Source organism: Notolepis coatsorum (genome assembly GCF_963971535.1).
Source record: "Notolepis coatsorum genome assembly, chromosome: 3".
Lineage (NCBI taxonomy): Eukaryota > Metazoa > Chordata > Actinopteri > Aulopiformes > Paralepididae > Notolepis > Notolepis coatsorum.
The window spans coordinates 205191384-205203835 of NC_140167.1; the positions used below are offsets into that span (position 1 = coordinate 205191384).

The window sequence follows — 12452 nt, forward strand, 5'->3', positions numbered from 1 at the left end:
GGGATAGAGGTGGACTCTGTGGGCCGCAGGGTCATCTCCAGTGTGGTGCTGGAGGCAGAGGACCTGGACACCTCTCCTGACCAGATCTACTACATCCTCAACGCTGGACCACGCTTCGGCAAGCTGCACCTCGAGGTTAGAGTCTGTGTGTGTGTGTGTGTGTGTGTGTGTGTGTGTGTGTGTGTGTGTGTGTGTGTGTGTGTGTGTGTGTGTGTGTGTGTGTGTGTGTGTGTGTGTGTGTGTGTGTGTGTGTGTGTGTGTGTGTGTGTGTGTGTGTGTGTGTGTGTGCGTGCTAAGGCTGAGCCCGAACGTTAAGCTGACATTCGGACTTTAATTAATGGGTTCGAACGTTCTGTGAAAAAAAATAAAGCAGGCGCAACGACGGTGAGGCGATGTGAAGCGGCGCGTCCCCCGAGTCGCTCGGCTCAACCAGTATGGTCTCTGCCGGGCTGTTGCTGGATACTCAACCAGAGCTCTAGTCTCAACCAATGCAATAGAACAATTTTGATTGAATGACAGGCGATTCTGCCAATTACGTCACACCGCTTGCACCCGCCTCTGCTGTTACCACCAATCGGCAAGCGTTTATTATTTTTTTTACTTCCGGCAATGCCGCCATTGATCTGCTTGCGAGAAGCATTAACGTAGCGTTAGCTCCCCGCCGAGGAAGTAAAAGTCGTAACAAGGTTTCCATAGGTGAACCTGCGGAAGGATCATTGATGAATACCAGCCTTTTTTCGGCCACGGAGCGCGAGCTTCATGGCGGGAGGTGGTTGCGTTGGAAACAACTCTGGCCGAGGCGGCAGGCGTGTTGGGAGCCCGGCGGGACCCCCGCGCCGGTGTCTCTCTGTCTCTCTGCCGTCCCCCGTTCCGAGGTAGACGGTGGAAGGAGCCGAGGCGCGCGCCTCTCTCCTTCCCGTCGACCAAGAGTGAATACCTGTTATTGAACGTGTAACACTAACTATATAACGTTAATGCCACAAAACGAATGCCTTTGTTTATCTAGCCCCTTACGTGACTACTAGGATCTATAATAAAAAAAAAAAAATTTATATATAAAAAAAAACAATGTAATAAAAAAAAATGTATTAAAAAATTTACAAAAAACGAACGTTCGAACGTTCGTTCGATAAACCCTGGCGAACGTTCAAACCCTAAAAACAGGGTTCGGGCTCAGCCTTAGTGCGTGCGTGCGTGCGTGTGTGTGTGCGTGCGTGTACATGTTTGTGTATAAATGCTCATGCATGAACGTGTGTATACTGTATGCGTGAATACACAGTATGTGTCTTATCATGTGTGTGTGTGTGTGTGTGTGTGTGTGTGTGTGAGAAGAGAGGAGAGGAGAGGAGAAGAGAAGAGAGGAGGGAGAGGAGGACTACCAGTGGCACCAAATCAAACACAAAAAGGAAAAGAAAACACACCCACCCCCCCCCCCCTCCCTTTACAGGCACCAAGCGCCCAAAAGTACAGCGGGTGGTGCTCACTCTAAAGCTGGTGTCTCTAACATCAGGTCACCTACGTGATGCAAAAATGTAGACCCCAGGGTATCTTCCTGTCCTCAATTGTCCCTGTGTGCAAAAACAAAACGTTAGAATACAGAAAGATAATCACCATAGGCTGGGTGACAAAAGGACAAACAAATATACACAGGTTAGGGATTAAACAGAAATGTGCAACAAACTATAATGACTCCACAAGAGATATGTTTCACTAAACACTAAAGATACAGCTCTACACTAAAGGTTAACACAAGGCTCAGCCTTAGTGCGTGCGTGCGTGCGTGTGTGTGTGCGTGCGTGTACATGTTTGTGTATAAATGCTCATGCATGAACGTGTGTATACTGTATGCGTGAATACACAGTATGTGTCTTATCATGTGTGTGTGTGTGTGTGTGTGGTGTGTGAGCGTGTGTGTGTGTGTGTGTGTGTGTGTGTGTGTGTGTGTGTGTGTGTGTGTGTGTGTGTGTGTGTGTGTGTGTGTGTGTGTGTGTGTGTGTGTGTGTGTGTGTGTGTGGTGTGTGTGCGTGTGTATCTTCTGCCTGGTCTCCAGACAGAGTCGGGTTGGACAGAGCTGTCTGCAGGCCACAACTTCACCCAGGAGGACGTCGAGATGAACCGCCTGTGGTACACGCACACCACCAGTGCCGGGTTCAAAGGTCACGACAGCATACGCTTCTACCTCAGCGACCTGGACAACAAGTCTCCTCTGCAGAGCTTCTTCATCTCAGTGCAGACCGTCCACAGAGGTCAGGGTCAGACCGTTTCCTGTAGTTTCTTAGGATCCCCACTTAGCTACAGCATTGCCTTCTGGGGTCCAAGACTTACATAGTGACCGTGCAACATAATACTTACATCATAACATATAGCATTACAAGTAAACAAGACAAAGGAGTAGTACACACACACACTGTTACGCAGTGTGGGGGCGCAACACAATGTAATGTAATGTATATGTAATGTAATGTAAATGTATAGTAGGTGAGGGTGCAGCGACACAAAATCAGGAAACAGTTTGAAAAATAATTGTATTTATTTACAAACACAAAGCAACACAGGAGGAGAGGAGCGGAGAGGCCGGGAGAGGAGAGGACAGGAAAGGAAGAGGAGAGGAGAGGAGCGGAGAGGAGAGGAGAGGAGAGGAGAGGAGAGGAGAGGAGAGGAGGGGAGAGGAGAGGAGAGGAGAGGAGAGGAGAGGAGAGGAGAGGAGAGGAGAGGAGAGGAGAGGAGAGGAGGAGAGAGGAGAGGAGAGGAGAGGAGAGGCCGGGAGAGGAGAGGACAGGAAAGGAAGAGGAGAGGAGAGGAGAGGAGAGGAGAGGAGAGGAGAGGAGAGGAGAGGAGAGGAGCAGAGAGGAGAGGAGAGGAGAGGAGAGGAGAGGAGAGGAGAGGAGAGGAGAGGAGAGGAGAGGAGAGGAGAGGAGAGGAGAGGAGAGGAGAGGAGAGGAGAGGAGAGGAGAGGAGAGGCCGGGAGAAGAGAGGAGAGGAGAGGAGAAGAGAAGAGAGGAGGGAGAGGAGGACTACCAGTGGCACCAAATCAAACACAAAAAGGAAAAGAAAACACACCCACCCCCCCCCCCTCCCTTTACAGGCACCAAGCGCCCAAAAGTACAGCGGGTGGTGCTCACTCTAAAGCTGGTGTCTCTAACATCAGGTCACCTACGTGATGCAAAAAATGTAGACCCCAGGGTATCTTCCTGTCCTCAATTGTCCCTGTGTGCAAAAACAAAACGTTAGAATACAGAAAGATAATCACCATAGGCTGGGTGACAAAAGGACAAACAAATATACACAGGTTAGGGATTAAACAGAAATGTGCAACAAACTATAATGACTCCACAAGAGATATGTTTCACTAAACACTAAAGATACAGCTCTACACTAAAGGTTAACACAAAAGATAGGGTTCTACAAACCCACCGCGCAACATACAGAGCTTTGACCAGCTCTACCCAAACATACCCTGAGAGCCTCGGCCACCAGAGACACAGAGAGAGCGAGCACTGACGCAGACGGGATACATGAAGGGAGTGTGGAGGTTGATTGTAGATTGGGATCAGCTGCTGCTGGGGAAGGACTGGGGTGCTGATTGACCAGCTGGTGCTGGGGACTGGAACCGGGGGATCATCTGAGGCCCCGTTTAGACGGAAACGCTAGCAGGTGAATCCGCAAAAATATTTTTGCGGATGTGCCTTTCGTTTATACGGAAACGGCGTTTTTACGGGGTGAAACCGCAAAAAAGTGAGACTACCTTCCAGGGTGGAATTCCTAGAAACGCAAAAGCTTTGCGATCTCGTCTAAACTATCAAAACGTATAAATCTGTTAAAACGATGACGAAAGGGTTGTCACGGCTGTGGTCGCGCGTACTGCTTACGTCACAGGTAGCAGGTATGCGCCAGTAGCCGAGACGTAAACAAAGCAAGTATGTCTGACTTATATCAACGGAGATCACCTGAAGGCTACATTGGCAGTACTTTTAACCCTTTCACTGCCACACGAGTCACACGACAGAAGGTTAACCCTTTACTATCACACAACCGGCTGTCGTGTGGCAGTGAAAGGGTTAAATACACAAGAATCTGTCCCGCGGCGTGAGTGGACCCACTGTCTGTGAGTGACTCTGCTTTGGTGCAATCACATTCCCCATCCACAGTCTGCGAATCAGAGGCAGAGTAGGGCGGGTCTTCACAGCACGTCATGTGACATATGCGCCAATCGTGTGACAGTGGGGCTCCGTCGTCTCGAGTCGTTACAGCGTCGTCTGCACGCAGAATTCCATCCCAAAACGCTCGTCTAAACGTAAAATTAAAAGTGAAACCGCAAGATGACTTTTGCGGTTTCTGTTCACAAAACGCTCGTCTAAACGGGGCCTGAGAAACAGATACACATCGTAGACGCAGGAGGGAGACAAAAGACAAGACAACCAACACAATACATGCCTACACACATAACATACCTAAATCCCCATACATAACAGGACAGCGTCCGTAACACACACACACACACACACACACACACACACACACAGAGACAGACACACACACATACATAATACTTACATCATAACATATAACATTACAAGTAAACAGGACAAAGGACTAGTACACACACACACACACACACACACACCACACACACACACACACACACACACACACACACACACACACACACACACACACACACACACACACACACACACGCACACACATGCATACCGTCACACCCCTCACCCCACAGTGGTCCCCCACACCTTGCCCACCAGCCACAGTGCCAGTAGTGGTCCATGCATAATTGGGTGGTCCAGCCGTCCCCGTAGCCATGCCAGCTTTACCAGCTGGGTGAACATGGCGAGGGGTGAAGAAGTGAGTGGGGTGCAGAACGGCCCTGTTGGCAGCGTGCCCTCTGACCCTTGAGTGAGAATTAATATATATATATATACGTATATGGTATATACAGCATTATTGTACATGCTATCATACTCTCGGCGTCCCGCAACTATTACTCATTCACATGAAGCTGATCCTGAGTCTGTTTGACCTGGAGCAGAGGTCCAGAGAGATGACAGCTGAGTGGAGAGAGAGGAGCTGATCCTGAGTCTGTTTGACCTGGAGCAGAGGTCCAGAGAGATGACAGCTGAGTGGAGAGAGAGGAGCTGATCCTGAGTCTGTTTGACCTGGAGCAGAGGTCCAGAGAGATGACAGCTGAGTGGAGAGAGAGGAGCTGATCCTGAGTCTGTTTGACCTGGAGCAGAGGTCCAGAGAGATGACAGCTGAGAGAGAGAGAGGAGCTGATCCTGAGTCTGTTTGACCTGGAGCAGAGGTCCAGAGAGATGACAGCTGAGAGAGAGAGAGGAGCTGATCCTGAGTCTGTTTGACCTGGAGCAGAGGTCCAGAGAGATGACAGCTGAGTGGAGAGAGGAGCTGATCCTGAGTCTGTTTGACCTGGAGCAGAGGTCCAGAGAGATGACAGCTGAGTGGGAGAGAGGAGCTGATCCTGAGTCTGTTTGACCTGGAGCAGAGGTCCAGAGAGATGACAGCTGAGTGGAGAGAGAGGAGCTGATCCTGAGTCTGTTTGACCTGGAGCAGAGGTCCAGAGAGATGACAGCTGAGTGGAGAGAGAGGAGCTGATCCTGAGTCTGTTTGACCTGGAGCAGAGGTCCAGAGAGATGACAGCTGAGTGGAGAGAGGAGCTGATCCTGAGTCTGTTTGACCTGGAGCAGAGGTCCAGAGAGATGACAGCTGAGTGGGAGAGAGGAGCTGATCCTGAGTCTGTTTGACCTGGAGCAGAGGTCCAGAGAGATGACAGCTGAGGGAGAGAGGAGCTGATCCTGAGTCTGTTTGACCTGGAGCAGAGGTCCAGAGAGATGACAGCTGAGTGGAGAGAGAGGAGCTGATCCTGAGTCTGTTTGACCTGGAGCAGAGGTCCAGAGAGATGACAGCTGAGTGGAGAGAGAGGAGCTGATCCTGAGTCTGTTTGACCTGGAGCAGAGGTCCAGAGAGATGACAGCTGAGTGGAGAGAGGAGCTGATCCTGAGTCTGTTTGACCTGGAGCAGAGGTCCAGAGAGATGACAGCTGAGTGGGAGAGAGGAGCTGATCCTGAGTCTGTTTGACCTGGAGCAGAGGTCCAGAGAGATGACAGCTGAGTGGGAGAGGAGCTGATCCTGAGTCTGTTTGACCTGGAGCAGAGGTCCAGAGAGATGACAGCTGAGTGGGAGAGAGGAGCTGATCCTGAGTCTGTTTGACCTGGAGCAGAGGTCCAGAGAGATGACAGCTGAGTGGAGAGAGAAGCTGATCCTGAGTCTGTTTGACCTGGAGCAGAGGTCCAGAGAGATGACAGCTGAGTGGAGAGAGGAGCTGATCCTGAGTCTGTTTGACCTGGAGCAGAGGTCCAGAGAGGTGACAGCTGAGTGGGAGAGGAGCTGATCCTGAGTCTGTTTGACCTGGAGCAGAGGTCCAGAGAGATGACAGCTGAGTGGGAGAGAGGAGCTGATCCTGAGTCTGTTTGACCTGGAGCAGAGGTCCAGAGAGATGACAGCTGAGTGGAGAGAGAGGAGCTGATCCTGAGTCTGTTTGACCTGGAGCAGAGGTCCAGAGAGATGACAGCTGAGAGGGAGAGAGAGGAGCTGATCCTGAGTCTGTTTGACCTGGAGCAGAGGTCCAGAGAGATGACAGCTGAGTGGAGAGAGGAGCTGATCCTGAGTCTGTTTGACCTGGAGCAGAGGTCCAGAGAGATGACAGCTGAGTGGAGAGAGGAGCTGATCCTGAGTCTGTTTGACCTGGAGCAGAGGTCCAGAGAGATGACAGCTGAGAGGGAGAGAGGAGCTGATCCTGAGTCTGTTTGACCTGGAGCAGAGGTCCAGAGAGATGACAGCTGAGTGAGAGAGAGGAGCTGATCCTGAGTCTGTTTGACCTGGAGCAGAGGTCCAGAGAGATGACAGCTGAGTGGGAGAGAGAGGAGCTGATCCTGAGTCTGTTTGACCTGGAGCAGAGGTCCAGAGAGATGACAGCTGAGTGGGAGAGAGAGGAGCTGATCCTGAGTCTGTTTGACCTGGAGCAGAGGTCCAGAGAGATGACAGCTGAGTGGGAGAGAGGAGCTGATCCTGAGTCTGTTTGACCTGGAGCAGAGGTCCAGAGAGATGACAGCTGAGTGGGAGAGAAGCTGATCCTGAGTCTGTTTGACCTGGAGCAGAGGTCCAGAGAGATGACAGCTGAGTGGAGAGAGAGGAGCTGATCCTGAGTCTGTTTGACCTGGAGCAGAGGTCCAGAGAGATGACAGCTGAGTGGGAGAGAGGAGCTGATCCTGAGTCTGTTTGACCTGGAGCAGAGGTCCAGAGAGATGACAGCTGAGTGGAGAGAGAGGAGCTGATCCTGAGTCTGTTTGACCTGGAGCAGAGGTCCAGAGAGATGACAGCTGAGAGGGAGAGAGAGGAGCTGATCCTGAGTCTGTTTGACCTGGAGCAGAGGTCCAGAGAGATGACAGCTGAGTGGAGAGAGGAGCTGATCCTGAGTCTGTTTGACCTGGAGCAGAGGTCCAGAGAGATGACAGCTGAGTGGAGAGAGGAGCTGATCCTGAGTCTGTTTGACCTGGAGCAGAGGTCCAGAGAGATGACAGCTGAGTGGGAGAGAGGAGCTGATCCTGAGTCTGTTTGACCTGGAGCAGAGGTCCAGAGAGATGACAGCTGAGTGGAGAGAGAGGAGCTGATCCTGAGTCTGTTTGACCTGGAGCAGAGGTCCAGAGAGATGACAGCTGAGAGGGAGAGAGGAGCTGATCCTGAGTCTGTTTGACCTGGAGCAGAGGTCCAGAGAGATGACAGCTGAGTGAGAGAGAGGAGCTGATCCTGAGTCTGTTTGACCTGGAGCAGAGGTCCAGAGAGATGACAGCTGAGTGGGAGAGAGAGGAGCTGATCCTGAGTCTGTTTGACCTGGAGCAGAGGTCCAGAGAGATGACAGCTGAGTGGGAGAGAGAGGAGCTGATCCTGAGTCTGTTTGACCTGGAGCAGAGGTCCAGAGAGATGACAGCTGAGTGGGAGAGAGGAGCTGATCCTGAGTCTGTTTGACCTGGAGCAGAGGTCCAGAGAGATGACAGCTGAGTGGGAGAGAGGAGCTGATCCTGAGTCTGTTTGACCTGGAGCAGAGGTCCAGAGAGATGACAGCTGAGTGGAGAGAGAGGAGCTGATCCTGAGTCTGTTTGACCTGGAGCAGAGGTCCAGAGAGATGACAGCTGAGTGAGAGAGAGGAGCTGATCCTGAGTCTGTTTGACCTGGAGCAGAGGTCCAGAGAGATGACAGCTGAGTGGAGAGAGGAGCTGATCCTGAGTCTGTTTGACCTGGAGCAGAGGTCCAGAGAGATGACAGCTGAGTGGAGAGAGGAGCTGATCCTGAGTCTGTTTGACCTGGAGCAGAGGTCCAGAGAGATGACAGCTGAGTGGAGAGAGAGGAGCTGATCCTGAGTCTGTTTGACCTGGAGCAGAGGTCCAGAGAGATGACAGCTGAGTGGGAGAGAGGAGCTGATCCTGAGTCTGTTTGACCTGGAGCAGAGGTCCAGAGAGATGACAGCTGAGTGAGAGAGAGGAGCTGATCCTGAGTCTGTTTGACCTGGAGCAGAGGTCCAGAGAGATGACAGCTGAGTGGGAGAGAGAGGAGCTGATCCTGAGTCTGTTTGACCTGGAGCAGAGGTCCAGAGAGATGACAGCTGAGAGGAGAGAGAGGAGCTGATCCTGAGTCTGTTTGACCTGGAGCAGAGGTCCAGAGAGATGACAGCTGAGTGGAGAGAGAGGAGCTGATCCTGAGTCTGTTTGACCTGGAGCAGAGGTTCCTGTTGCTATACTGGACTTCATTAGCAGCATGCTAGAGTGGCTGCCATTTTCTAAAAGGAAATTGGTTAATGTCGAGGGGTGTTAACGATAGGTTATGACTATAACCAAGTTCTGTTAGTTAGGGGCGATGCTTGGCATCACTACTGCACTATCTCGCGTACGTGCACGCGTACTGAATAAACCACAAATGTACCTCTAATACCAGTATTAGTCTGACCACACCCCTCATCAGCTTACCTTCATAAGCAGGTGTGTGGTCACCTGCTCTCCTCCTTCCCAAGCTTTCACCACAAGGTGAGGACAAGGGCTGCAGCGGCCGTCTGATGCCAAGCATCGCCCCTAACTAACAGAACTTGGTTATAGTCATAACCTATCGTTCTGTATCGTTAGTGGCTTAGCTTGGCATCACTACTGCACAAGGGAGGCCAAGCGGAGCCACTTGGCTGACAAATACACCCCGCTGACAGCCCCCCAAAACCATCAGAACAGGGAGGGCCGAGCCCCCCCGACCCCCCCTAATGGAGGGTATCCCCCCTATTAGAGGCTTCACGGGAAGGCGACGGACCCGACCGTGCGAAGAGGCACTCAAGCAACTTAACGCACAGGGTGAGCAGACCGTGGCTTGACCCCACGACTACACACACGCACAACCCGCATGCCACCCGGGAACGAACGGAGGAACAACCTCGTTACTGCCCCCAGAATCACGGGGCCAAGGGCAAACCCAACCCCGTGGCAAGGCCGTAGCAGCGGAGCGCGAAGGAAGACCCAGACCCACCAAAAGGACTGGACTCCCTGGAATGGGGGCCCGGAGAAGTCCATGATGCCAGCATCAAGACCCCACCAGGTGGGCACGTAGTGCCCCGCCCCCCACATCGCCAGCGTATTCGGACAAAGGCCCCTCAGTTACTGCACCTGGTATTCCCAGGCGGAATCCCATCCAAGTACTAACCAGGCCAGAACCTGCTTAGCTTCCGAGATCGGACGAGATCGGGCGTGTTCAGGTTGGTATGGCCGTAAGCCGAGCGGGCCCCGTCCCCCCAATAGTACACCGCCTGGCACACTGACCCTGCAGAACAGGCAGTCAGCATGGCCGTAAGCACACAAAAAGGTTAACCAACGGAAGCAGGCAGCGCACCGGGGAAAAACCAGGCAACAGGCTGTTAACCCTAGCCTGGAGACTGCGGACGAGACAGGCGCCAGAGGGGACAGCTGAACACAGCCGCCCCGGCGGAAGGAGCGTAAGCTGGCGGTGTTGCATGACCAAGCCTCCATTTAAAAACCCCCACCCAGAGGGGTCGAGGCAGAGAAGGCTGACACGATTGGCAGACGTCATGAACGTGCAGGGGCACCCTCAAACGGTGAACCCGGGAGTTGACACTGCTCCAACACACCAGGGAATCAACCACCTCGGTGTTACCCAATGCGGTGGTTGTTCCTATAACCCCTCAAGAAAAAACTCCAAAACACACCTGCGGGCATACACCGGCTATACCGCAGTACAAGTGTTTCAGTTTCCAAAAAGGGTTAACCCAGGCCTACGGGTCGCAAACATCACTTCGGACCGGGCCTGGCGGTACGGGAAGCACAGGGTCACCAGAGGAGGTCAAAAAACCACCCCCACAGGCCCCTCTTCGCCATGCGTGAGAGAGGAGCGAAAAATAATGGAGAACCAGCCCCTAAGCACACCGTACCTGGTATTCCCCGGCGGTCTCCCAACCAAGTACTAACCAGGACCAACCTGTGTAGCGGCCGAGATCCGACGAGATCGAGCGCGTACAGAATGGCATGGCTGTAAGCCATGACGACAGTGCTGAGTAAAAACATACCCAACCAGGGTCTCCATAGCGCTTAACCCTGTGACACCCAGACCGACCTGGCATTTTTCCCCCTGAAAAAAGCCCAAGTCCCTCAGGGTACCAGAACAGCAGATCTGCATCCCCGGCGGACAACGGGTTCAACTGATCTGGACCAGCGTGACCAGAACCAGTCCCGTGCCCTAACCACGCCGACATGCCTACTCCAGGAGAAGGGCAGATATGCGTGTTGATCTTAACATGAAAAGAAGGCGCCACCCAGACGTTCGGACGAACCGCGCCTGGTGGCCCACCCCAAGGGCGTGAGACCCCACTACATATGTTCAGATCCATCCCGTCATCATCCCCCAGACATGAACGAGAATCCGTCGACAACCCACCCAGGTCATGGGATGTGGTCGTCGGAAGAGGAAAAACCCCCATCTCAGTTGCTTTATAAAAACGCTGTTTCAACCACAAGCAACCAAGGCGTGCCAGCCAATCGCCTGTTTACAGCGAGCTAGCACTATACGTGCGTCGGGACACACCCCCATCAATGAACAGGCTATTTAGACCTGTCATTGAATCCCCAAGGCGCCCAGGGGAACGACAAGAGGGGTGTGACACTCCCTAACTCCAACACTTCTGGAATAGAAAGAAGGAAGCATCAACAGTATGTATCCCAGTCTACACAGCCGGGGTAAAAAAATTTCACATTTTTACATCCCACCACCCTCCCATAGGAAAGAGACGGGGATCCCCAGAGAGACTTCCCACGCGAGCTGTACAGATTGAAAAGAATATATTGCACCTTGAGCCATGTAAAAAACTGGTTTTAGGGCCTCCGGGGAAGAGGCACTGAACCCATACACACTCAACAAACGAATTGAATCGAATATACATACAATAGAAAAGGACCCTTCTAGAGGGTCCACTCACTTTGACAATCTGAGGAGGAAGGCTCTGTACTCTGATGGAGGCTTCCTCACATGGAAGAAGGAGTCCGAACTCACAGAAGGCCTGAATAGGCGCTTGGTGAGGAGGAGCCCTGACCACCCCCCCTGAAAACAGATCCATCACATGGACCTGAACAGCACACGGAAGTCCTACCAACAGAGACGCGCACGGTGACGTACTCTATGGCGGGGGAATTCCTGCGGTGCACACGCCCAATATACCAGGCCGTGGGACCAGGAACTCCCTCCCCCCCCCCCCCGTCGATACGACGTAACGACAAAAAGAGAATATGACACAGTCATAGTCAGCTCTATGAAGCGTTTCACAGCTCCACACAGCGCATGAGCTAACCTGCTATCCGATTTTTACTAAGGAAAAACACAGAATAGAGAGGGCTCTAAGAACCCCGGTCCAACATACACATGTGCTTCTGTGGCCAGTACAACCCAGTTGTAGGTCACATGACACACACAACCCATCATCACCTACAAAAAATGGCAAAAACACTCAACAGAGGAACGCCGTTTTTTTCACAATGAGAGAATACATCATTCTTGATTAGTATCGACCACAGGCCTTGCTAAGCACACATGACAGCAACCAAACCAATTTCCCTTTAGGAAATAAGTTTCTCCAGCAGATTTAGCACAACCTCAGCAATCAAGCTAAGAGTTACATCGTATCCCTACCACACAAAAGACACAATTAATGCACAACATGTCTGATAGGAGGTGATAAAGTCCCCAGGGAACCGGGGGGGAAAACACAATCCTCCTATTTTACCCTCAATACGGCCAGTTAAAACAGGAAAACCTGTTAATGTGTGAACACACTGTTCATTGTCATTACAGTCTGAGAAAGAACATTCTTTTACTCACTTGTCACC

The 12452-nt window shown here is 52.1% G+C and overlaps 1 protein-coding gene across 1 annotated transcript in view; it reads left to right on the forward strand.

The window, feature by feature from the left end:
• Window positions 1-6: 6 nt before the first annotated feature.
• LOC311226146 (FRAS1-related extracellular matrix protein 1-like) overlaps window positions 7-12452 on the forward strand; it is a gene marked incomplete at its 3' end in the record, with an annotated part of 90177 nt that continues 77731 nt past the window's right edge. Inside the window, exons 1-2 of the mRNA XM_084311520.1 lie at window positions 7-135; window positions 2051-2246. Coding sequence (XP_084167646.1) covers window positions 2111-2246 — 136 coding nt within the window. The 5' untranslated portion in view covers window positions 7-135; window positions 2051-2110. The remainder of the gene's footprint in view (window positions 136-2050; window positions 2247-12452) is intronic.